The sequence below is a fragment of the Aotus nancymaae genome, unplaced genomic scaffold (assembly GCF_030222135.1).
Source record: "Aotus nancymaae isolate 86718 unplaced genomic scaffold, 86718_ANA_hifiasm-v0.15.2.pri h1tg000041l, whole genome shotgun sequence".
Classification (NCBI taxonomy): Eukaryota; Metazoa; Chordata; class Mammalia; order Primates; family Aotidae; genus Aotus; species Aotus nancymaae.
Window position 1 is genome coordinate 10,455,526 of NW_026988455.1, and position 27,237 is coordinate 10,482,762.

Consider the following 27,237-nt stretch of genomic DNA (forward strand, 5'->3'; position numbering starts at 1 on the left):
GTTATTTTTTCTGAACTTCTCCCTCTTCCTACCCTCCACGCTCAAATAGGCCTCAATGTTTGTTGTTCCCCTTTTTGTTTCCATGAGTTCTCTTTAGCTCCCACACGTAAGTGCGAACTTGTAGTATTTTTTTTTTTTTTTTTTTGAGGTAGAGTTTTGCTTTGTTGCCGAGGCTGGAGTGCAATGGCGCGATCTTGGCTTACCATAACTCTGCCTCTTAGGTTCAAGCGATTCTCCTGCCTCAGCCTCCCGAATAGCTGGGACTACAGGTGCACGCTGCTACGCCCGGCCAATTTTTGTATTTTTAGTAGAGACGAGGTTTCACCATGTTGTCCAGGATGGTCCTGATCTCATCCCCTGACCTCGTGATCCGCCCGCCTCAGCCTCCCAAAGTTCTGGGATTAGCCACCGCCCGGGTCTGTATTTGGATTTCTAAAGGTGATTTTTTTTTTTTTTTTTCTGACTCCGAGTTTCGCTTTGTTGCCCAGGCGGGAGTGTAATGGCGCGATCTCAGCTCACTGCAACTTCCGCCTCCCCGGTTCAAGGGATTCTTCTGCATCAGCCTCCGGAGTAGCTGGGACTACAGGCATGCAGCACCATGCCCGGCTTTTTTGTCTTCTAAATTGTGATTTTTTTTCCCCTCTCTCCCTCTTTTTTTTTTTTTTTGAGAGGAAGTTTCACTTTGTTGTCCAGGCTGGAGTACAATGGCGCGATCTCGGCTCATTGCTGCTTCCGCCTCCCAGGTTCAAGAGATTCTCCTGTGTCGGCTTCCCGAGTAGCTGGGACTACAGGCATGCGTCACCATGCCCCGCTTTTTTGTCTTCTAAATTCGGATTTTTTTTCCTTCTCTTCCTTTCCTTTCTTTCTTTTTTTTTGTTTGAGACAAAATTTCGCTTTTTTGCCCAGACTGGAGTGCAATGGCGTGATACTGGTTTACCCCAACCTCCGTCTCTTAGGTTCAAGCGATTCTCTTGCTTCAGCCTCTGGAATAGCGGGGATTCCAGGCACGCGCCACGCCCTGCCAGTTTTTGTATTTTTAGTAGAAATGGGGTTTCACCGTGTTGGCCAGGATGGTCTTGATTTTCATCTGACATCGTGATCTGCCCGCCTCTGGTTTTCTAAAGGTGTTTTTTTTTCTTTTTTTTTTTTTGACGGAGTTTCGCTTTGTTGTCCTTACGATGGCGCGATCTCCGCTCACCGCAACTTCCGCCTCCCAGGTTCAAGCAATTCTGCGTCAGCCTCCCGAATAGCTGCGATTACAGGCATGCGTCACCGTGCCCACCTTCTTTTTTGTCTTCTAACTTCTGATTTTTTTTTTCTTCCTCTCCCTCTTTTTTTTTTTGAGACAAAGATTCACTCTTGTTGCCTAGGCTGGAGTGCAGTGGTGCGATCTCGGCTCACCGCAACCTCTGACTCCCAGGTTCAAGCGATTCTCCTGCCTCAGCCTCCTGAATAGCTGGGACTACATGCGCAGGCTGCCACGCCCGGCCAATTTTTGTATTTTGTATTTTTAATAGAGAGACGGGGTTTCACCATTTGGCCGGGATGGTCTTGATCTCATCTTCTGACCCTGTGATCTGCCTGCCTCAGCATCCCAAAGTGCTGGGATTACAGGCATGGTCACTGCCCCCGGCCAGTATTTGGAGTATTTGGTTTTCTAAAGGTGTATATATATATATATTTGAGACGGAATTTCGCTTTGTTGCTCGGGCTGGAGTGCAATGGCGTCATCTCGGTTCACTGCAAAATTCCACCTCCCAGGTTCAAGTGATTCTCCTGCGTCAACCTCCCAAGTAACTGGGATTACAGGCATGCGCCACTGTGTCCGGCTTCTTTTTGTCTTATAACTTATGAATTTCCCCCCCTCCCTGTTTTTTTTTTTTTTTTTTTTTTTAGAGTTTCTCTTTGTTGCCCAGGCTGGAGTGCCGTGGCGCGATCTTGGCTAACTGCTGCTTCCGCCTCCCAGGTCAAGCGATTCTCCTGTCAGCCTCCCGAATAGCTGGGATTACAGGCATGCGCCACTATGTCTGGCTCTTTTGTGTTTTCAAACTTCTGACTTTTTTTTCTCCCTCTCCCTCTTTTTTTTTTTTTTTTTTTTTGAGACAAAGTTTCACTTTGTTGCCCAGGCGGGAGCACCACAGTGGCGCGATTTCGGCCTACGGTAACCTCCGCCTCCCAGGTTAAGCGATTCTCCTTGCCTCAGCCTCCCGAATAGCTGGGACTACAGGCGCGCATTGCCACGCCCGGCTAATTTTTGTATTTTTAGTAGAGACAGGGTTTCACCATGTTGGCCAGGATGGTCTTGATCTCATCTCCTAACCTCGTGATCTGCCTGCCTCAGCCTCACAGAGTGCTGGGATTACAGGCGTGAGTCACCACCCCCAACCAGTATTTGGTTTTCTAAAGATGATCGTTCTTTCTTTCTTTTCTTTTCTTTCTTTCTTTCTTTTCGTCTTTCCTTCCTTCTTTCCTTCCTTCTTTCCTTCTTTCTTTCCTTCCTTCTTTCCTCCTTTCCTTCCTTCTTTCTCTTTTCTTTCCTTCCTTCCTTCCCTTCCTTTCCTTCCTTTCTTTCTTTCGACGGAGTTTTGCTTTGTTGCCCAGCTGGAGTGCAATGGCGCCATCTTGGCTCACTGCAGCTTCTGCTTCCCAGGTTCATGTGATTCTCCGGCATCAGCCTCCCTAGTGGCTGAGATTATATTATAGGCATGTTTCATCATGTCCGGCTTCTTTTGTTTTTGACATAGTTACGCTTTGTTGCCCAGGCTGGAGTGCAGTGGCATGATCTCGGCCCACTGCATCTTCCGTCTCCCAGATTCAAGCGATTCTCCGGTGTCAGCCTCCCGAGTAGCTGGGATTATGGGCATATGCCACCATGCCCGGCTTCTTTTTTGTCTTCTAACATCTGACTTTTTTTTCCCTCTACCTCCAAACTCCATGATTTTTCCTTTTGTACTTCTACAGAAAACTGATCCTTTAAAAATTATTTCGTATGTGGCCAATATGAAACACATTTTATACACCAGGGCAGAAGGAACCATAGGCTGTCACTTGTTTAAAGCAACAATATGGCACTTCCTGTCTGATTCAGGATGTTGTTCAATATTTGAGGAGAGTCTGTGTGAGTGGGTGGTCCATGACTCCAGAGGATCCTCTGTGTGTGTATATGTATGTGTGTTTTAACATGGACTGTCTGCAGAAACATGTTGTGGTAAGGTAATTTATGTGATTTCAGAATACTGATTCCAAGAGGTGTTTTTTTTATTTCTTTTAAAAGAATAGGAATATATGATTCTTACTCTACCAGGGATTTGTTTTGATCAAATCTGTTTTCATGACATAATAAAAACTTGTCTATTGGCTTGGAAATTACTTGATTTATAGTGAAATTAAAAATAAATGCCTTGGTTGGGTGCGGTGGCTCATGCCTGTAATCCCAGCACTTTGGGAGGCCAAGGTGGGTGGATCACCTGAGGTCAGGTGTTTGAGACCATCTTGGCCAACATGGCGAAACCCCGTCTCTACTAAAAATACAAAAATTAGCTGGGCATGGTGGTGCATGCCTGTAATCCCAGCTACTCAGGAGGCTGAGACACGAGAATCACTTGAACCCGGGAGTCGAAGGTTGCAGTTAGCCGAGATCCTGCCACTGCACTCCAGCCTGGGCAACAGAGCAAGAGTCTGTCTCATAAACAAATAAATAAATAAATGCCTTTCAGCTGTGCACAGCAGCCTGGGCGACAGAACAAGACTCTGTCTCAAAAATAAATAAATAAATAAATAATTGCCTTTCAGCCGTGCACAGTGGCTCACAAAGTGCTGTAATCCCAGCACTCTGAAAGGCCAAGGTGGGTGTACCACTTGAGCCCAGGAGTTTGAGACCAGCCTGGGCAACATGGCAAAACCCAGTCTCTACAAGAAGTACAAAAATTAGCCATGTTTGGGGGCCCAGCCACCTGAAACTTTTTTTCCTTAAGTGTTAACTGTGAGTAAATGGCTTATAATACTGTTTTTTTTTTTTTTTTTTTTTTGGGGAAACGGAGTGTCACTCTGTTGTCAGGCTGGAGTGCAGTGGCGCAATCTTGGCTCACTGCAACTTCCGTTTTTCATCTGGTTTCAAGCAATTCTGCTGCCTCAGCCTCCCGAGTAGCTGGGACTACAGGCACGCACCACCACGCTTGGCTAATTTTTTTGTATTTTTAGTAGAGATGGAGTTTCACTATGTTGGCCAGGATGGTCTTGATCTCTTGACCTCATGATCTGCCTACCTTGGCCTCCCAAAGTGGTTTATAATATTCTTAATCCTAATTCTATACCATTGTCGCCGGGTGTGGTGGGTCACACCTGTAATCTCAGCACTTTGGGAGGCAGAGGCAGCAGTTCACTTGAGGTTAGGAATTTGAGACTAGCCTAGCCAACATGGTGAAACCCAGTCTCTACTAAAAAATATAAAAATTGGCCGGGTGTGGTGGGGCCTGTAATTCCAGCTACTTGGAAGACTGAGGTGGGAGGATCACTTGAACTGGGAGGTGGGGGTTGCAGTGAAATGAGATCGTACCACTGCACTTCAGCTTGGGCGACAGAGCGAGACTCCATCTCAAAAAAACATAAAAAAACAACAAACCAATTCTAAACCATTGTCCACAGGGTAGCTCCTACTAGAATGCCTTTTCTCTTTTTTGCTATCTCGTTATTTTATATTACTCTAGACCAGTGTGAGCCTCATATTCCCACAAAACTTACTCTAGCACATTCTCAACTACACAGCCATCTGTGTTCTCGGCCTTTTATGAGAATTAGGGGAACTGTGGGACAGGCATTGCCCCAGAATCTTTTTTGAAGTTGGTGGTGAAACCATAAAAGCAATAAAGGTAATTAACTACATTGTGCATTTTCCCCAGATTATTTATTGCATGAACAACATGAAAACGCAGGGATTAAATCACCTTTTACCCTGTCACAGCAACTGATACCATTTATCTGTTTCCTTGAGTGCTTGTTCATATACATTCATTTTTATTCCCTCATAGGTAATACAATATAATTCATTTGCACCTAAAAGTGTTTGAGTGTCAAAATTTCTGATACCTGTAAGTGTGTGACTTTGGGTAAGTCACTTCTTCTGAGACCCAGTTTCTCCATCTCTAAAACCAGGGGTTTAGACTGTATGACCTATAAGGCAATAATCATGGAAATATCTGCGGAGTATTTCACAGTTGCTCAAACATTTGTATTGGTGTATTTGTATTGGATTGAGTGGAATACGATATTCTTTTTTTACAGATTGGGAAACTGAAGCTAAGGTAGCCAGAGAAAACACTCTTAGGTGAAAATGAATTATATTGTACTACCTATTAGGGAAAAAAAAGGAATGTACATGAACAAGCACTGGAAGGAAACAGATAAATGACTTTAACCTTGACTTTTTATCTCTGGTTTTTAGCAGTTTGATTGTGATGTGTCTAGGTGTGGGTTTTTTTTTTTTTTTTTTTTTGGGAGACAGAGTCTTGCTCTGTTGCCAGGTCTGGAGTGCAGTGGCACGATCTTAGCTCACTGCAACCGCCGCCTCCCTGGTTCAAGCAGTTCTCCTGTCTCAGCCTCCCGAGTGGCTGGGACTACAGGCATGCACCACCACATCCAGCTAATTTTTGTATTTTTAGTAGAGATGGGGTTTCACCATGTTGACAGGATGGTCTCGATCTCTTGACCTCGTGATCTGCCTGCCTCAGTCTTCCAAAGTGCTGGAATTAGAGGCGTGAGCCACCGTGCCCGGCTGGGATTTTTCTTTAAGTATTGCTCAGGGTTCCCTGTGCTTTTTTGATCTGAGTGTTTGTTGTTTTTCATTAATTTTTGGAAATTCTTTGCCTTTATCTCTTCAAGTATTTCTTCTGTCCTGTTCCTTCCTGTTCATCCAAGACTTCAATTACATATGTGTTAGACCATTTGGTCTTGTCCTACAACTCTTGGATGCTCTGTTCTCATTTTTTTTATTCTTTTTTTCTCTTTGTGCTTCAATTTGGTTAATTTCTTTTTTTCTTTTCTTTTTTTTTTTTTTTTTTGAGACAAGCTGGTCTCAAACTCTGGGCCTCAAGTGGTCAAGCTGGTCTCAAACTCTGGGCCTTAAGTGGTCCTCCTGCCTTGGCCTCCCAAAGTATTGGTATTATAAGCATGAGCCACCATGCCTAGCATCCATTTAAAAATTTTTATTCACTTATCTTCAGGGTCACTGATTAGTTCGTCAACTTTGTGTAATCTGCTAATGAGCCTGTTGACCTCTGATGCCATGTTTTTAAAAATTCTTAGCATTTTCATTTGATTCTATTTTTAGTTTTCACTTCTGCTGAAATTCCTCATTTGTTCAGGCATGTTGTCTATCTTTAACATATTAATCATAGTTTTTTTTTTTCTCTTCAGATGGAGTCTTGCTCTGTCACCCAGAAGGAGTGCAGTGGCATGATCTTGGCTCACTGCAACCTCTGCCTCCTGGGTTCAAGCAATTCTCCTGTCTCAGCCTGCCAAGTAGTTAGGATTACAGGTGCCTGCCACCACGCCCAGCTAATTTTTGTATTTTTAGTGGAGACAGGATTTCACCTTGTTGGCCAGGCTGGTCTCGAACTCCTGACCCTATGATCTACCTGCCTCGGATTCCCAAAGTGTTGGGATTACAGGCGTGAGCCACTGCTCCCGGTCAATAATGTTATTTTAAGGCCCTTGTCTGATAGTTCCAACAGCTGTGTCATCTGAATCTGGTTCTGTTTATTGCTTATCTCTTGATAAGCTTGTTCCCCTCTGCCGCCCTGCATTCCACCTTCCTACCCTTCTTGATTTTTGTGTCTTATAATTTTTCTTTCTTTCTTTTTTTTTTTTTTATATATAGAGTCTCACTCTTGTCACCCAGGCTAGAGTGCAGTGGCACAATCTCAGCTAACTGCAACCTCCCTTCCAGTTTCAAGCCCTTCTTCTGCCTCAGCCTCCTTAGTAGCTGGGATTACAGGCGCCTGCCACCATCCCTGGATAATTTTTTTATGTTTAGTAGAGATGGGGGTCTCACAGTGTTAGCCAGGCTGGTCTGAAACTCCTGACCTCAGGTGACCTGCCTGCCTTGGCCTCCCATAGTGCTGAGATTACAGGTGTGAGCCACTGTGTCCAGCTGTGTCTTGTAATTTTTTTTTTTTTTTTTTGAGCCGGAATCTTGCCCTGTCACCCAGGCTGGAGTGCAGTGGCACAATCTCAGCTCACTGCAACCTCCGCCTCCCGGGTTCCAGTGATTCTCCTACCTCAGCCTCCCAAGTAGCTGGGACTACAGGTGCACACCACCACGTCTGGCTAAGTTTTGTATTTTTTTAGTAGAAACGGGGTTTCACCATGTTGGCCAGGCTGGTCTTGAACTCCTGACCTCATGATCTGCCCACCTTGGCCTCCCAACGTGCTGGAATTACAGACATGAGCCACTGCACTTGACCTTATTTATTTATTTTTTAAATTTTTATTACTTTTTTTCTAGTTGTTTTGTGACCTTATTTTTTTTTTAAGATGGAGTTTTGTTCTCGTTGCCCAGGCTGAAGTACAGTGGCGCTATCTTGGCTCACTGCAACGTCCTTCTCCTGGGTTCAAGTGATTCTCCTGTCTCAGCCTCCTGAGTAGCTGGGATTACAGGCATGTGCCACCACACCCGGCTAATTTTTATATTTTCAGTAGAGATGGGGTTTTGCCATGTTGGCCAGGCTGATCTCAAACTCCCGACCTCAAGTGATCTGTCTGCCTCGGCCTCCCAAAGTTCTGGGATTACAGGTGTGAGCCATCGCGCCCAACCCTTGTCTTGTGATTTTTGATTGAATGTTGGATATTATGTAGAGATACAATAAATGAAAATCTACTAAAAATTATCTTTATCCTCAGAAATGGGCATGCTCTTCTGTCTTGCCGTTAGCATGTCAGCCAGGAGTTGAGCTGGGTTTGGGTTTTCTTGTTGACATTGTTAACTTAAATGCACCACATGCTTCGGATTTTTCCAGTAATGGGTTTTTATCTTGCTCTGAGAGGGAAACCTGAGTTACATATGTTTATTTTTTTCTCAGTCTTCCCAGTACTTCTTCAGCTCTGAACTGTCCCTTAATCCTTTGCCACAAAAGGACTCTTCCTCTACATTCTTGCTCCTCTCCTAGGGTTAAGCTGCAGTTGCTTTTTAGTAGTTCTTGGCCTGAGGTAGAGGTAGGGAGGTTGTCATTGTCCTGATCCAGTCTCAATCTTTAGCGGACCCAGTGAGTATAGACCTTGGGTTTGGGGTTTTCCCAACATTCTTTCCCTTTCTCTTTATGGCAGCCAGACTTTTCCTTGTATCTGCAGCAGGTCTCAGGCAGGAGAAATTTTCCTATACCTCCTTCAGCAGTAGCAGACTTGTTTTGTGTTGGTATTGAGCCCAGCTTTAGGCTTAGATTCTTTATTAAGTAGGGGAAGCTGTGCTTCAATGCAGTCATTCTTTTGCATAGTCCCTCATGTGCTTCACTCAGTTTAGCAGAATTTTTTACCTTTTCCTTGATGCTAGCTGCTTGTGCAAATCACATCTTGGCCACCTACTCTTCTTTGCTTGTTGACAGATGTGTAGGTGAGAAAAGTCTCATAGTCATTGTTCCTGAAAGAAGCTTCCAGACCCACTTCCAAGGCCAGTGAGGTATGCAGGAAATCAGCTGCTTCTGGGCCAGGACAGAGCTGGTGTTTTCTTTCGGTGGGGACAGGGGATGGCCAGGGGGACATTAAAAATTTATTTCCAACAGACAGATAGCATCAGCAGGTACAACTACAAGGGTATCTCCATAGATACACATTCATGAGCCATTATTAGTTCAAGAGTGAGAAAGCCACTGGTGTGTTTTCTGTAACAGTATCCCACTTCACAGCGTAAACAGATATTACTGTGTTCAGTTACAATTCCAGAAGGAAAGGTACAGCTTGGGGGGAATCCTAAAGTAAGGTACAACAACTAAGAGATAACACTTTGGTTAACAGTCTTAAATCAGCATTTCAGTCAGGGCCTTCCACATAGAGGGGAAAGACTTGTCTCTCAGAACATAAGAGTCTTTCTTCTTTTTTTCTTATTAAACCGAGAGCAGTGTTTTGTTTGCTCAATGTTACACTTACAAAAAGAGATTAGAAAAAAAAGGCATCACTGGCCGGTGCAGTGACTCACACCTGTAATCTCAGCACTTTGGGAGGCTGAGGCAGGTGGATCACGAGGTCAGGAGTTCAAGACCAGCCTGGCCAATATATGGTGAAACCCTGTCTACTAAAAATACAAAAATGAGCTGGGCGGGTAGTGTGCTCCTATAGTCCCAGCTGCTCAGGGGGTTGAGGCAGGAGAACTGCTTGAACCGGGAGGTGAAGGTTGCAATGAGCCAAGATCACGCCACTGCACTCCAGCCTGGGTGACAGAGCAAGACTGTCTCAAAAAGAAACAAACCCAAAAAGAAAACGGCATCACAAAAGCATCTTGAATGTTCAGCTCTTCCCGCCAATACATCAACTCTTAGGTTTTAGGTTTTAGTTACAGCCTTTTATTTTTATTTTTATTTTTTAGTCAGAGCCTTTTAGTTTCTTTCTTTCTTTTTTTTTTTTTAAATGAAAGCAAGTTTAGTAAGAAAGAGGAACAAAAGAATGGCTACTCCATAGGCAGAGCAGCCCAGTGGTCTTAAAATAGGAAAGTAGACACTATGGCTGCAAAAATTAATGAATAAGTGAGGTAGATAAATTAAAGCTTTCATACCCAGGACTTGCCTGTTCCAACTTCATAGCCTTAAGAAATATTCATCAAGAAGACAAAAAAAAAAAAAATCTTCATAGTTACTTGGCATAAGTCGCACCAAGAAAATTCAACAAAAAAATTAATATGTGTACCTGTGATCGGAAACACACCCTTCCATGAGTTTCTTCTCAAGAATGAAAACCCAGTTCTTCAGCAGAGTAGGCACTGGCAAACTAAGTCACCTGAGATTTCCTGCTCAGGTGCCCACCTCTTCTGGGGTTCAGGCAGAGGAAGGCATCTAAGAAGTGTGGGAAGGACTTTGATGCTCTCAGGGCAGAGCTGGTCTTTCACATTGTGGTGAAACTACTAGAAAGAAGAAAAACATGCTTGTGGCTACTCTGTGCTTGCAAAATAGGTGTGAAGCCATTACGAGTCAGAAGACCTGGGCTGAACTCTGATAGTCACTTGCTCTGTGAACTTGTACAAGTCACTTCTCTGTAGTTTTTCTTACAATTTAAAATAGGGCAGTTAGAGTAGGTGGTCTTTAAAGTTTTGTCCAGTACTAAAATTCTCTAATCCTAATGTATCCTTCTGTAGTGTTAGCAGGGTAGAACTCTACAGCTTAATACCAGGACCGTGCTTTTCTGCAAGCATAGTGGTTAGCTTCCCATGTTATATGGTTTGAAGCCCTGGTCATTACTTCTTGCCTGGATATACATCCCATTGACAATTATCTCATCTTGTTTTAACTTTGAGAATAAATTGATTGTTTTGTCTTCCCAGGTCTTTGAGCATGAGTAAATTTTGGCACTAGAAGGCCCTCAGTGAAGTAATGAATATATACAGCTAAAGGCAATTTAAGTCAAAATGTGATAATAAGTAAAAAGTGGTTGTAGAGATTAAATGAGAGTGAAATATTTTTTAAAAGTTAGAATCATCTAAACGCTAAATGCATATTTAATATTGTTATGCTGTTGTAATCTAATTGGTTAAGAAGAATAACATTTTATAGTATTTATTGAGCACCTACTATGAGCTAGGTGGATGAGTATGGATAAGCTCCTTTAGTCTCCTTACAACCCCATGATGTGTTTACTACTTTTAGCCTCATTTTACTGATGAAAAACCTGAAGCTTAAGGCTTTTAAGAAACCTCTCCAACTTGACATAGCTACTCAGTGGCCAAATAGGGATTCATACCCAGATAGCCTGACTCCCATGTTCAGGTCAAGGTACATTTATGTATCATAAACGCATAGTTGATGAATAAGAAACTGAACATATTATGTAACCAGCCCTCAGATCAAGAACAGGGCATTACTTGCACCCAGAAATTCCCCTCCTTCCCCGTGTTAGGGTTTGCCAGAGAAACAGAACCAACAGCAGTTGTGTGTGTGTTTGCATATGTATGAGAGGGTTGTTGATGTTTATTTTAGGGAATTGACTGATGTGAATTATTTAGGTCTGGTATGTCTAAAATCTGCAGGGGTAAGCCAGCAAGCTGGAGACCTAGGGTAGAGTTACATGCTGTTCAAGTCCAGACGCAGGCTACCAGCAGAATTCCTTCTTCTTCTGGGCCTATCAGTCTTTGTTCTCTTAAGGTTTTCAGTTGATTGGCTGAGGCCTATTCACATTATGGAGGGTAATTCACTTTAGTCAGAGTTCACCAATTTAAATGTTAATCTCATCCAAAAAGCCCCCACAAAAACCAAAAACATTTTCACAGAAACAACATGGCCTAGTCAAGTTGACACAAAATTAACCATCACACACCCACTCTTAGTTACTGCCCCGTGAAAGGTAATCACTTTCCTGACTTATAATTGTAAAGATTAATGTTTCTTTTTTTTTGAAGTTTCTTTTTTTTTTTTCAGACTGAGTCTCATTGTTGCCCAGGCTGGAGTGCAGTGATGTGATCTTGGCTTACTGCAGCCTCTGCCTCCTGGGCTCTGGCAATCCTCTCACCTCAGCCTCACCAGTAGCTGTGATTACAAGCACGCGCCACCACGCCTGGCTAATTTTTATATTTTTTGTAGAGATGGGGTTTCACCATGTTGGCCAGGCTGATCTCAAACAACTGGGCTCAAGTGATCCTCCCGCTTCGGCCTCCCAAGGTGGTAGAATTACAGGTGTGAGCCAGCCGCCCAGCCTTGAATTTTCTATAGATGGGATGACATAGTGTATTAGTCTGTTTTCACACTGCTATAAAGAACTGCCCAAGACTGGGGTTATTTATAAAGGAAAGAGATTTTGCATGACTGGGGAGGCCTCAATAAAGTTCCACTCACGGCAGAAGGCAAAGGGGAAGCAAAGACCTTCACATGGTGGCAAGTGAGAGAAGTGCCAGTAGGGGAAACACCAGACACTTGTAATGCTATCAGCTCTCATGAGAATTCATTCACTATCTTGAGAATCATGTAGGAGAAACTGCCTCCATGACCCAGTTACCTCCCTGTCTTGACACATGGGAATTACAGTTTGAGTTGAGGTTTGGGTGGGGACACACAGCCAAACCATATCACATAGTACATACTCTTTGTGCCTGGCTTCTTTCACAGAGCCCATATACACAGTCCTAGATTTCGATTGTCTAGTTAGTTGAACAGCCTCTCTTAGAGTAACCTGCAGGATTGAGGTATGGGAGGGTATAGAATGCCTTCCCCAAGATGTTGTCCAGGGCTGGCCCTTGCCAGTGCATCTGCACTGCCCAACACAGATGAGCTAGCCTGGGGTGGAATCTGGAAGTTGGTAAGCTGTGCTTTTGGCACCCTCTGCCTTCTTCCTTCAGGTCCATTCTGCTTTCCTGTCTTAACTACTCTTTGTATGCCTAACCCTCAATCCTCAGCCATTCATATTTTGCCTGTACAGAGGCCCATGGTGCCAGTTCTCTTTGTTCTCACATTGCCTCCTGTCCATTGAAGTTCTTCAGCCCCTCTACTTGAACACACCCCCAGTCTTATTCTGTATCTCCTCAGATTATGTCACATTGACAGACTTGGACCTCAGAGATACTTAGACACCTTTCCTTTACCTCCTTTCCTCCTCCTTATATGCTTTTCTTATGGATATGGAACTGAGGACCAGAAAGGTAGGTAATTTACCCAAGATCTCACAGATGGGAAGGTAGGGGTAGAAGGTGTGGATCAAGGGATTGTATGCAGCCTTTAATCTCTAGGCGCTGGTCTCTATTACCTTGGTTCTGTCTCTTCTGCCTCTCCTTCCGTCTTTCTCTGCTACTTGTTTCCTGCTCTAGTAGCATTCCTGCTTGCCAGATGCCACAGGGGAGGGAGAATTTTACAGTTCCCTGGGCTTTCTGGTAAGAACCCCCACCTGCACGGGGACCCTTCCTCTCTTTCCCACAGTGATTGGTTGTCATCCTGTCCGCTTTTCTCAGTGTACCTCCTGGCAGAGGCAGGGCCAGCCATTGAGACTAGAGCAAGGCTCAGGTTGGGTGGCATGGAATTGTGGTCCATTTCAGTTTGCTGTGTGGCAGTTTGGAGATCTCATTTCTTTTTCTGAACATCACTCCCCTGCCTCCTCCTATCATTCCTTCTGTCAGCCTCTAAATTCAGTGACCATCAGGGTTGAAAAAGGCAATGTGGGGCCTTGAAAGGAGCTCTGTCCTAGGAGTTAGGAGACCTGCCACCAGTGAACTGTGTGAACTTGTCCCTCTGGGCCTCAGTTTTATCATCTGTAAAATGAAGTTTGGATAAGGTGGTCTTCAAGGTCCCTCCCTGGGATACATTTTATGCTGCTGCTTGATTTAAACCAGTGAGTCACAAATGAAAGGTTCCAGTTGTGGCAGTGTAATTAGGCTTAGCAGATGGGTGAGATGAGGAGATGTTCTTGCCCATAGGATTATCCTTTCCCATCCATTTCATTGTGCCTCCCTGGTGTTTTCAGAAAGCAAATGACAACCCTTGTTTTTCTTTGTGTTCCCATTCAAACCTATAATCTTCTTGATTTGTGTCTTCATGAACTTGTATTTACTGTTAGACAGCCGTGATGCAGAATTCACGTTACAGTGTGTGGTTTTCTCTCTGCCATGATGATTGTGATGGAAAGTGGAGCCAGTCACAGCTGGTCCCTGGAGAGAGGGCTGTGTGTGCCATATTTATTGTGCTGGAGCTCCAGTTTTGTTTTGTTTTTAAATCCCCTGTCTCAGTTTTGCTGATACCACTTAAAACCAAAGATTGTGAAGAGAGACAGAGACAGGTTTATGCCCTTTCAGTTTTAGACATTGGTGATATAGGTGTTGGGTAAGGGCCCGCTTTCTTATATCATTTGCTTAAAACGTTTCACTTTGGAAGGGCAGAAATTAGCCTTGTTGAACATCCAACTCCCCCTGCAAGAGAAATACTGAATACTGTTACATTATTGACTGATATCTTTCTAATGAGTACTGAAAGCCATTTTGATGCCAGGATCTTCATTTCACCTTCAGATAAAATGTTTCATCTTTCATTCTCTGAAAAACACTGAGTATATTAAGAATAATTAAAGGAAAGGCAGTAGTTCTGGATCCTGCTGTTGCTGCCTTGGCCTCTCCTTTCTCCTCTTCACCTCCCCTCCCTCTCTATTAGTGTAGAAATGTGTCAACAATTTCATGCTTCTTCCATTAGTTTCTCCTTTGACCCTCCCAGTAAGTTAAATAAGAGTGGAATTGTTAATCCTATTTTTTACAAAAGAGAAATCTTTTTATTTAGTTATTTTTTAAATTTTAAGTTCAGGGGTATATGTGCAGGATGTACAGATTTGTTAGCATAGGTTAAACGTGTGCCATGGTGGTTTTCTGCATAGATCATCCCATCACCTAGGTATTAAGCCCAGCATCTGTTAGCTATTCTTCCTGATGCTCTCCCTCCTCCCCGACCACCCATCGACAGGCCCTAGTGTGTGTCATTCCCTCCTGTGTGTCCATGTGTTCTCCTCATTCAGCTCCCACTTATAAGTGAGAACATGTGGTATTTGGTTTTCTGTTCCTGCATTAGTTTGCTGAGAATAATGACCTCCAGCTCCACCCATGTTCCTGCAAAGGACATTATGCTGTTCTTTTTTATGGCTGCACAGTATTCCATGATGTTTAGAAGAGAAATCTGAAATGTGGCAAGGTTAAGTGACTTGCCCATGGTCTCTTAGCTAGTTGATGAACAATTTGGGGTAAGAATCCAGGACTCTTGAACACTAGTGATTTGTTAATTTTCCAACACTATTCCATCTCCGGTCGTCACCCATACACACCTGCCATTAGGAAGGTCTTTGCCGTTTCTCTCTCTGGCCACCTTCTGGAAACACAGGTCAGAAGCCAGTTCCTTAGCTGGTGGGGTGGGTGGATAAACAGCAGGGCATAGGAGATAGAGGAGGGAGAAAGGTAGCACAAAGCCCAGACTTAGTTTTTCCTTCAGAAGGTATAAGAATTACTTATTTCAAAGAGTCAGGAAAGTGAACAAAGTCAGCATTCCCTTTTCCTTGGCAAATGGATTGAATTTCTTGTGGTAAGTATTAGCTGCAAGGCAGTGTTAATCTGCTTCAGTAGATCCATCATCTGATTGATGTGCATAGGAGACAGGATTGTCCATGGTGCAAAGACCTCTTTGTGTAGGGCACACCATCTTTATGCACGATTGAGCCCTGGTGTGTTAAATGCCTCACACAGGGATCTTACCCACATTTGTCAGTTGCCTCCCTTCAAAGTATTGAGCTTTTTGAAGGTAATATAGCATCATGGTTAAGGTGAGAGATTAGTTCTCTCTGCCTGAATTTGAATCCTGGCTGTGCCATTTATGAGCTGTTTGACCTTTGACATCTTAGTTCCTCTGTGTGTGCTTGAGTTTGCTTATCTGTTCTAATTGGGGGTTGTGGGTTAAATGACTTAATAAATATAAAACCCTGAGGAGAGTACACAGTGTTGTGAGGAAAGCAGTTTTTCTTCTGTGCAGCCCTCCTTCCCTTCCCCCATCATGCACACTCTGTGTGTGTGTGTGTGTGCACGCGCGTGCGTGTGTGAGAGACAGCTTTTGGAATCTGTATTTCTCGTCGGCCTGCTGAGCCCTCCAGGTAGCTGTAACCTCATTGAAGTTTTACCTGTGGTGTCCATCTGCATTTGAAGTGTGTTTCTAAATGTGGTCCTCAGCAAGCTGCTTTGTGGGGAGAGCTGGGAGAAAGGAAACCAAAGAGTGTGCTCTGTACACCCCCAGCCACACATGTTCTGAGTTCCCATACCCTAGAGACTGGGGACACTGCAAGACATAGCTGAACCTTTTAGCAGGATGAAACTATTGAGTAGCTGTCTCAGTTTGCTTGGACTGCTATGATAAAATGTCATAGACTAGGTAGCTTAAACAACAAGAATTTATTTTCTCACTGTTCTGGAGGCTGAACATCTAAGAGCAGGGGGACAGCATGGTTGGGTTCTGGCGAGAGTCCTCTTCCTGGCTTGCGGACAGCTGCCTTCCCACTGTGTGCGTGCATGGCCTTTCTTTGATGTGTGCAGCTGGTGGGGGTAGGGGGGATATCAGTGAGGAAAATCAGTAACCTCAGCCTTGCATCCTCTTTGGCCCCATGCATGATGTTATTTGTAGGGCAGTGTCGGATCTCCTCATACATGGAGAGGTATTAGGTCTCCATTTCCCTGTCTTCTAGAGGTTTGGGATAGAGGTTGTGAAGGAAGAGCAGATTATGCTTACTCTGCCTTTTAAGCTCAGAACTAGGGTGTGTGTGTTGGCGGGAACACCAACATGATGATATATAATGAAGGCCTATCTTGTCACCTGTGTCACTGCAGCCACCCCACACAATTATCACTGACACGCTTCGCCTCACAGGACTTCAATTTGAAACCCAGTGAAATTCAGTGAAACACAGTGCAGACTCTCTTACCACTTTCCTGTTAACCAACTCCAGGAGTGAACACTTTTCAGTTCCCTGGATGAAACATGCTGAGCAATGCCCACAGCATGCTGAATGCACAGCTGGCAGACTGCTCTCTGCCGTATCCACCCACTTTAGCACCCACTGGCTGAATTATGTGCTTACCAAGAGCCAGCTTGTTCCCAAACCCATTTGTTCAGCTGTAGCTGGTATTGTAGTTAAGTAATGTATTTAAGTATTGGATAAACTGATGAAATATAACTGTAAATGAAATTTTTTTCCCTTTTTTCCCCCTATGAACACCAGTTAAAAGCTGTGGAAAGACTCACAAGTCCAAGTCACTAAAACACATTACTGTCAAACTAGATGAACATTAAGATTGGGGGAAATCATACTCTAAAATTTTATACTGTGATTACTCTGCAAGTATCTACATTTTTAGTCAACTTTAACAAATCATGAATAGAAAATTGTCAACCATGTATTATGTTCTGGTCCATGTGAGAAGGGTGATGTGGACCTCTTAACCAGAGGATCTTCTTTGGACCCTTATTCAAAGAGTCTCGCCCTATGTTAAAGAAAGGGTGAATGAATGAAGATTTATGTGCATTATGGAAAAATTATAATTTTAGATACATAATTTTTTATTTTTTTTTTTTGCCGTGACTTTTTTGATTAACCTGGTTACTGGACCTGGTTACATTGAAAATGAGGATTTCTGCTGTTGTGATTCAGTTTAAAGTTGGTTTGATTTCACTTTAATGGATTTAGAGAATTTTATTTTGTGTATGGTAAAAACAAAATCAACAGTAGTGGGGCTTTTTAAAATGAAGTTTTAAAGCAAATTAAGATGGCCCATTCCGGATTTTAATAGGTTCTTTGGTTCACCTCATAGACTTGAAGCATATTGAGTCAGAAAAACCTGATTTTTTCATTTTATAAATGAGGAAATGGAAGCCCTGAGAGGTAAAGCATGTTGGTGATAGTAATCTGCAGTGGCTGGAGTGAAGTGGGCAGAGCCACAGTGGGAGGGGGCCTCCTCTCTAGCCTCCCACTTTAGTTCTCTGTCTGTCCCCAGGGCTGGAGCTTTCCATGATAGGAGTGCTTTATTGGGTTGACTTCTCTGGTGATGGTATTGACTTTTACTCTCTGCTTTGTGACAGGACCAACCTGGAGGCCTTGCAGAAGAAGCTGGAGGAGCTAGAGCTTGACGAGCAGCAGCGAAAGCGCCTTGAGGCCTTTCTTACCCAGAAGCAGAAGGTGGGAGAACTGAAGGATGACGACTTTGAGAAGATCAGTGAGCTGGGGGCTGGCAATGGTGGTGTGGTGTTCAAGGTCTCCCACAAGCCTTCTGGCCTGGTCATGGCCAGAAAGGTGAGTTTGCTTTGATTAACAGGTAATTGGATTATCTCTCAGGTACCTAGAGGCCTGGGGACCAGGGTAGAAGGAAGACTGACTTTCCTCAATACCTTCTGTTTGAATTTCGAATGCATGTCATCTATGAGATTATAGATAAACACACTAATGACTGTGTTAGTGTATTAATCCCCATCCTGTCTGGAAAATAATAAGTGACTCTTCTTTAGCCTTCTGTGTGCTGTGGAAGGATGCCAGGGTATCTGTTTATTGCTTATCATGTGCATGAGAAGCTATTTTCATTCACTTAGCCCCAGTGATACACAAAACATGGATTTCAAGTTGTTTCCCACTTGTGCCAGTAAATTCCCTTTATCTTCCTGCATTATAGCATCTGAACTCCCTACCATAGCATATACTCGTTGAGCTGGACTTCCCTTTCCTGTCTGCCCTGGTCCTCTTTTGGAACACAGCCCCCTGCTCCAGAGAGGTTGAGGTTTTTGATGTTTTTCTGCACACTGTGTTCATTCCCGTGCCCATATTTTTTTTGTGCTGTTGTTCCTTCTGCCTTTTCAAACAGTGCCCATCTTCTAGATACACCTCTTATCTAGCTTTCACCAGCTGCTCCAGTCCACACTGGTAACTACTGCATCCATGTTCTCTGACACTCACCATCTGTGGGATTTTTTAGAAGTTCAACCTTACTATGTAACTTTTTAATGTGGCTGTCACTTGTCTCCCTAACTGAAACAAGGGAAAATGTTAAGGTGACATAAGGTAGGACCTTAGACTTTGGCTCAGTCTCAACCACATCAGGCTCCTGAGCTCAAGGAAGAATCTCTTGGGCAGCTTAGTTTAGCATATCTGAGTTCCTCATACCCTTCTACTTCCACAACTCTTGAGTGTGAACCAAGTCCTCAAGGTCAATTTCTCTTCATATCTGAGCTCCAAAGTTTCTTTTGGAGTAAGCCCTTTGTTAACTTTGTTCCTGTCTTGGCTTCCAGGAGCTGAGGCACAGCTGGGACAGCCCTCAATGCCAATGCCTACCTTAGAACAGTGACACTCAGTTCTTGGTTAAGCAGAAGCTTGTTTGTTACAATTTACCTGTTTCTCCTCCCCCTACCTTTAAGAGCTTAAATAACAAGACTACATGTTTCGTCCCTCCTTCCCTCTTTCTTTCATAAAATTTCTTTCTTTCACCTTTCTTTCTCCAGCTAATTCATCTGGAGATCAAACCTGCAATCCGGAACCAGATCATAAGGGAGCTGCAGGTTCTGCATGAGTGCAACTCTCCGTACATCGTGGGCTTCTACGGTGCATTCTACAGCGATGGCGAGATCAGTATCTGCATGGAGCACATGGTATGTGACACCCTCTCAGCCTCTGGAGCAATGGCTTTAAGAGTTGGGTGGCTCTGGCCTAATCTTTGGTCTGGGAGGTGACCAGCTGCCTCCATGTTGCTCCTGGGATCCACATCACTATCTAGGGCATCTGGGAAGTCTGACTGTAGGACTTGGAATATTCACAAGATGGTAGGCCTCCTTTCTAGGTCTTTGCCTCTCATCAAAGAAGTGGCAGTATTCCTGGTGGGTGTACCTAGAGCGTCTCTCTTAGTTTTTTGATCCAGATGACCCTAAGATGTGATGTAAGTAAAGTCTGGTAAATACAGTTTAAATCCATTTCTTGTGTACAATGTTGTATGCTAGGTGCAAGGCTCTGGGGTTATGAAGATGATACAGTCTACTGTAAGGGCAGCCTGAAGGGTTACTTTGGGTTTCTGCATGATGCACATTCGTGGAAGGAGAGGGCAACAAGGAGAGAGGGCATTCATTGGCTAATTAATTATCTACATGTGAGCTGCCACTCATTTTACCACTATGTGCTTGGAGTCCCTCCTTCTCTTCTGATATAAGTCTTCCAACACACTGTCCAACTTAGGGAATTCTGCAGATGTTGGTCTTCGCTTTATTCTTCCTGGGCTGATGGCTCTGAGATGAGGGCTGACATGAGTCTGCATGCTTGGTGGCTGTTGTACTTTCAGTCCAGTATTATGTCTCTCGGCTCCTACCCCATTTTTTTCCTGACACCTCAGACCTTCCCTGACCTCTAGAACAGGGGTTCAAGTGCCCAGTCTTTTTTTTGAGACAGAGTCTTGCTGTCACCCAGGCTGCTGGAGTACAGTGGCTCGATCTTGGCTCACTGCAACCTCTGCCTCCCTGGTTCGAGTGATTCTCCTGTCTCAGCCTCCCAGTAGCTGGGACTATAGGTGCCCATCATCGTGCCCAGCTAATTTTTGTATTTTTAGTAGAGATGGGGTTTCACCATATTGGGCAGGCTAGTCTCGAATTCCTCACCTCATGATCTGTCTGCCTTGGCCTCCCAAAGTGCTGGGATTACAGGTGTGAGCCACCTCCCCCACAGCCTGACCAGGTCTTCCCCATCCTGGCCACCCTCATTCAGTCATTCAACACATACCACCTAATAGGTACCAGACGCTGTTTGGCCCTTGAAAGATTATCTCTCCCAGTCTCGGTCCCCAGGATAACTCCAGAGATACCGTCTGATTTGGAGACTTGTGCAGGAACATCTCACTATTTCCAGAGAGCCAAATCCATGGGGGGAAAAAACTGATCTGCAGTCACTGAAAATGAGCCAAGAGAATGGGAAACCAACCCTCATCATTTCCAGCGTCATCTTCCCCTGAAGGAGGAAGATGGCTTGAAGGAAGGGGAGGATGTGGCAAGGGCACAGGGATGTGATCAACATCTGTAAGTTCAAAGTGAATAAAGAATTCCAGAATAAGGATGCCTCCTAGCATCTCAAAAAAGGTCAGTGTAAATGAAGAAGCCTCCTAGTATCTCAAAGGAGGTCAATGTAAGAAAAATAAAAAGATTGGCCGGGCACGGTGGTTCACGACTATAATCCCAACACTTTGGGAAGCTAAGGCAGGCGGACCACGAGGTCAGGAGACCAGCCTGGCCAACATGGTGAAACCCCATCTCTACTAATGGTATAAAACAATTAGCCAGGCATGGTGGTGCTGCCGGTAATCCCAGCTACTCTGGAGGCTGAGGCATGAGAATTGCTTGAACCTAGGAGGCGGAGGTTGCAGTCAGCCAAGATCACACCATTGCACTCCAGCCTGGGCGACAGTGTGAGACTCTGTCTCAAACAAACAAACCAAAAAAAATAAAAAGATTGTCCTATTCATATGGCAGGACATACAGGCTAAAAAAGGAAGGTTCCAACAGGGTCTGAATGAAGAGATAGACCACTGCCTATCAATGTTTGGGGCCTAATCCTAATCTCTGAAGCAAGTGCTCTGGAGTTCAATCACACTCACCCGACACATGCCTCCTGGTTCCCCTATTAAAGAAAGAATTCTGGGTACAGAATTTGGAGATAACTCAAGAAAGAATTTTTGATGGTTCAGAAGGAAGCAGGATGAGATGACGCATGCCTGGTGCTCAGAAGCTACATCGATACTGATACCTTTCATTTGAGAAAGTACCAGAATAAACCCATTCAGTGTGGGAACAGCTCTGGAGGGCAGCTGTCTCCATCCCCTGGCAGCTCACATGGCACCTTGCACATAACAGGTACTAAAAATGAGCATTTGTGAAGATGAACCCATGTTGCCCAGGCTGGTCTCCTGGGCTCAGGCAATCCACCCACCTCAGCCTCCCAAAGTGTTATGATTACAGCCATCAGCTCCATGCCCAGCCCCCAGAAGCGTTCTTCTAAAGTTTATTAAGACTGGGCAGGCTGTGAGCGTGTTGGACTTTCTGCTTTGCCTCACCTTCAGCATTTCAAAGGTGTTGTCAGGTAGAGAGACCTCTGTTTGATAACCATATCCAAACCTCTGAAGGTCTTTGGTCCTCTCTTTAGTCACAGTCTTTGGATGAGTTCTGTGTCATGAATATTGTTTTTCCAACACTTTATTATGAAAATTTTCACTGGCCGGACATGGTGGCTCACGCCTGTAATCCCAGCACTTTGGGAAACTGAAGTGGGCAAATCACCTGAGGTCAAGAGTTTGAGTCCAGCCTGGCCAACATGGTAAAATCTTGTTTCTACTAAAAATTACAAAATGGCTGGGCACAGTGGCTCATACCTGTAATCCCAGCACTTTGGGAGGCCAAGGCGGACGGATCACCTGAAGTCGGGGATTTGAGACCAGCCTGACCAACATGAAGAAACTCCATTTCTACTAAAAATACAAAATTAGCTGGGTGTGGTGGTGCATGCCTGTAATTCTAGCTACTTGGGAGGCTGAGGCGGGAGAATTGTTTGGACCCGGAAGGTGGAGGTTGTGGTATGAAGACTTTTGTGACCCAAAGTGTGGAGAGATTTTCTCTACACTCCAAGCAGCAAACACTCCCTAGATGTCCTCCTGTTCAATTCTGACACTATCTACTGGGAGATCATGTCAGATCCCATGGGTTAAAGGTTAAAAAATTAGATGGGCATGGTGGCGGACACCTATAATCCCAGCTACTCAAGAGGCTGAGGCAGGAGAATCGCTTGAACCCAGGAGGCAGAGGTTGCAGTGAGCTGAGATCATGCCATTATACTCCAGCATGAGCGACGAGAGTGAAACTGTCTTAAAAAAAAAAAAAATTTTTTTTGTAAGCATACGGGAAAACTTGAAGGGAATGTACACCTATAAACCTACCACCTAGATTCTACAACTTATATTTTGATATATTTGGTTTACCGCATATCCATTGTGCCAATCAATTTTGGGGGGGATGCGTGGGTTTTTTTTTTATTTTTTGAGACAGGGTCTTGCTCTGTTAACAGCCCAGGCTGGAGTACAGTGGCACAATCTTGGCTCACTGCAACCTCTGCCTCTTGGGCCCAAGTGATCCGCCCACCTCAGCCTCTCGAGTAGCTGGGACTACAGGCACACTCCACCATGCCAGCTGATTTTTTTTTTTTTAAAATTTCACCACTATACAAAGAAGGATATTTTTGTATTTTTAGTAAAAATGGGATCTCACCGTGTTGCCCGTGTTGGTCTTGAACTCTTGGGCTCAAGCAATCCACCTGTTTCGGCCTCTCAAAGTGCTGGGATTACAGGCGTGAGCCACCACACCTGGCTCTGGGGATGTGTTTTAAAGTAAATTTGCATCATCAGCATTGGTTGAGCCCCATCTTCTAGAGCACTCAGCCAGGGGCTGATCTTTCCTAGAAACAAGCTCTGTGTGCACTGCCCAGTCTGAATTTTGAAACCCAAGCAGGGAAATCAATGCTCCCTGATTAGAACAGGAATGCTTTTGTCCTTGTGGAAGTAGATTCCTGCTCAGGTGGTAGCTGAGCAACCAGAGAACTGGGGATCCAGAGTTGATGATTCTTGTGCAGGAATAAAAGCTTTTGAGCAGTTATTTTCATAAAGCATTTGTCTCTTCCATAGAAAACCTTCACAAAAGCACCATTGACTTAGTTAATAATTAGCTTCTAAAAATAAGCAGAATTTCAGCAGCTTAAGGCAAGGACTTGGCAACAGGGAATTAGAATTGGCAAGTTGTAGGGTTAGTTGCAGGTGCAACGCTGGGCAATTCTGACTGGCTTATGTCCCTTACATTTTGTAATTCCATTGTTCACACTGTAACTCTGCTTGTAGTTCTGTGGGGGTTAGAGGGAAATGAGCCAATCTTTCTTTCTTGTTTTTAAATTAATTAATTAATTAATTAATTTTAGAGATAGGGTCTTGCGCTGTTGACCAAGCTGGAGTGTAGTGGCATGATCTTAAGTCACTGTAACTTTGACCTCCTGGGTTCGAGCAGTCCTCCCGCTTTAGCCTCCCAAGTAGCAGCTAGGTTAGCAGATGTGCATCACCATGCCCAGCTAATTTTTATTTCCTTATTTTTTGTAGAGATAAGAGTCTCGCTATCATGTGGATGAGACTGGTCTTGAACTCCTGACCTCAACTAAACCTCCTGCCTTGGCTCCCAAAGCTTTGGGATTACAGGCGTAAGCCACTGCACCTGGTCTTTTTTTCGTTTTTAATAGAGATATTTCTCTTACCAACCTCCAGGGGAAGGGTAAACGAAGGCAGTTATCTGGGCTGCCCTCTGTCATAGGCTGCATTTGGGGTCATTTGAGAGGTATGCTGGCTGGGCGCTGTGACTCACACCTGTAATGCCAGTACTTTGGGAGGACAAGGCAGGAGAATTGCTTGAGTCCATGAGTTTGAGACCAGCTTGGGCAACAAAGTGAGACTCTCCATCTACAAAACAATTAAAAATAGGTGGGTGGAGTGGCACATGCCTGTTGTCCAACTACATGGGAGGCTGAGGCAGGAGGATCACTTCCTCCTCTGAGCGCTGGTAGCATTGTCTGTTCTCTTCATTCAACTGTTTGTTCCCTGCCTTGTTTCAGAAGAGGAGTTAAAGTGCCTTACCTCTTACAAATATGTTCTCTCTCTAAGCAGAGAGTGTGTTCTCTCTTTATCTTAAAGGTTTTTTTAAAAAAATCTTAGTTCTTATATATATAGAGGTGTTTGATAAATGATAGAGGATTATGATAACTGCTCATCATAGATGGGATACTTCAGAAAATTTTGGTTTTCAGGAATTAGGTCTGCCTCTGAGGGTAATTTTAAGTTGCTGGTGGTAACTGGCTACACCTGAAGCCATAGGGGACATGAACCCATTTCTCCCTTGGTACATAAGGATCCCCTGAGTATGGGATTTCTTCAAATCGCAGGTTAAAATGTAGAATCCCTGAATGTGGGGAGCCCCTGGTATGTTAGCCCTGCAGAGTCTGGCTTCACGCCATACTCGTATCCTCTCTTGTGCTCTCTTTCCACTTCTTCTGCCTGGCACCCCATTCATGTCATCTCATCTCCTCATCAGTCTCTCTAAAGTCTTGTCTCTCTCCCTCAGCTGCTGTGATTCTCACGTTTAGACACCCAGGTTGGATTCCCTTACTTCTGCCTCCATAAAGTCAAGTCCTGGTTCCTAGGTGGGGTTCTGGTCACAGCTGGCCATTTCCAGCCTGATCTGTCACTGCATTTCTTTGTGAAATGACCCAGGAGTACACATCATTCCAAGAGTACTTAGCAATGTCATGCGTCTCTGCTTTGATCTTATTGCAATACCCTGTTCTTTTCTCCCTTTTCTCCTCCCCTTTTCCAGGTATAGAAATCATACTCATCCTTTGAGTAAAATTCAGCTCAAATGCCATCTTTTTTTTTTTTTTGAGATGGAGTTTCACTCCTGTTGCCCAGGCTGGAGTGCAATGGCGCGATCTCAGCTCACTGCAACCTCTGCCTCCCGGATTCAAGTGATTCTCCTGCCTGACCCTGCCGAATAGCTGGGATTACAGGCATGCACCACCACACCTGGCTAATTTTATATTTTTAATAGAGCTGAGATTTCTCCATGTTGGTCAGGCTGGTCTTGAACTCCTGACCTCAGGTGATCCACCTCCCAAAGTGCTGGGATTGCAGGCGTGAGCTACTGCGCCTGTCCTCAAATGCCATCTTTTAAGTGAAGTCAGAATTACTTCTCCCTTCTTCTGCATGTCTGTATCACTTTCTTATGCATTTCTAGTTTCTTTGTAATGTTGGGAAAAACTCTTAGACAGTGTTTTTCCTTTACTCTCACACTGCAACAATCATCACAGAAGATTTCTGTCACCAAAAGTGTGGAGGGATTTTCTCTATACTCCAGGAAGCAGACACCAGCTGGATGTCCTCCTGTTCAGTTCTGATGCTATCTACCTGGAGATCATGTCAGATCCCATGGGTTCAGGGTTCAGTCCCCAAGACTCCGTCACCACCAGTTGCAAGTCTGGGTCTCCATTGTCTGACTGACTGGCTTTAAGTTGAGACTGCCATGATCCCATCTTTGGGTTCAGTTAATTTGCTGGATTGGCACACAGAACTTAGGGAAACAATTTTACTGGTTTATTATAAAGGACAATGCAAGGGATACAAATGAAGAGACAGATAGGACGAGGTATGGGATTGGGGCACAAAGCTTCCATGCCCTCCCTGGGTACACCACCCTCCAGGAACCTCCATGTATTCAGCTATCCTGAAGTTCTCTTAACTCAGCCTTCTGGTTTTTATGGCAGCTTCATGAGGTTAGCAGTCCTTCCCCCAGTGTATAGGGAGGGATCCTCTCACGGGAAGGTCTTGAGATCCATAATCAAAAAGGTGAATCACTTGAACCTGGGAGGCAGAGGTTGCAGTGAGTTAAGATCACGCCACCGCACTCCAGCCTGAGCAACAGAATCAGACTCTGTCTCAAGAAAAAAAAGAAAAAAATAAGAAAACTAACATATATATGTGTGTGTGTGTGTGTGTGTGTGTGTGTGTGTGTATGCATATATATAATGCCACAGTTATATTTTATTGAGAGTTGTTCATTTCCCCTATTAGTAAATGTATTGAGGACAGGAACCAGCTGTTTTTCATATATTTGACCCCCATAGAAGCTAACACAGTCTGTGGTGCTTTGTAGGATTTGTGAAGTGAATTACTGCTTTCTATGACATTTTTCTTTGGCTTGATAATTATGATTTGTTAGCATAATATCATGTACCTTGTGATAGTGATAAAATGGCCAGCATTTGTTGAGCACTTACTATGTGCCATATGTTGTTCTCAGTACTGTATACCTATAGCTTGTTTAATCCTTATAATAATCCTGTGATTATTATAATAGCCTAGTGATTATCCTCATTTTGCAGTTTCAGTTACTTGGTCAAGTTCCCCTAGATAGTAAGCGATAGAGTTGGAATTCAGATTTATAGTTTGCTTCTGGAGCCTGTGCCCCAAACCACTATATTGTCATTCCGTGCAAATCAGGCCTTTTTGTGACTACTGAATTAGTAATTTAATGTTATTCATGGGATTAAAGTTGCTATTTGACACCTCCTATAGTGGTTTGTGTTCATATCATTTGATGTCTGAAATAAACCAATGGGTGCTTACCCTTAACCTTCAAGGAGGATTTGCCTGAGATTCACTTTCCTCATGAGGTTTAAAGGTTCACTTTCGGCCGGGTGTGGTGGCTCACGCCTGTAATCTCAGCACTTTGGGAGGCCGAGGTGGGTAGATCACGAGGTCAGGAGTTCGAGACTAGCCTGGCCAAGGTGGTGAAACCCCGTCTCTACTGATACTACAAAAATTAGCTGGGTGTGGTGGCAGGTGCCTGTAATCCCAGCTACTCAGGAGGCTGAGGCAGGAGAATTGCTTCAACTCGGGTGGCAGAGGTTGCAGTGAGTGGAGATCTGCCACTGCACTCTAGCCTGGGCGACAGT

The 27,237-nt window shown here is 44.2% G+C and overlaps 1 protein-coding gene across 2 annotated transcripts in view; it reads left to right on the top strand.

The window, feature by feature from the left end:
• The window catches only part of MAP2K1 (mitogen-activated protein kinase kinase 1), a 103,505-nt gene that overhangs the window by 32,422 nt on the left and 43,846 nt on the right, over nucleotides 1-27,237 (top strand). For both annotated transcript variants that reach the window (XM_012454514.2, XM_012454515.3), the window contains exons 2-3: nucleotides 17,769-17,979; nucleotides 19,176-19,322. In XM_012454514.2, coding sequence (XP_012309937.1) covers nucleotides 17,769-17,979; nucleotides 19,176-19,322 — 358 coding nt within the window. The remainder of the gene's footprint in view (nucleotides 1-17,768; nucleotides 17,980-19,175; nucleotides 19,323-27,237) is intronic.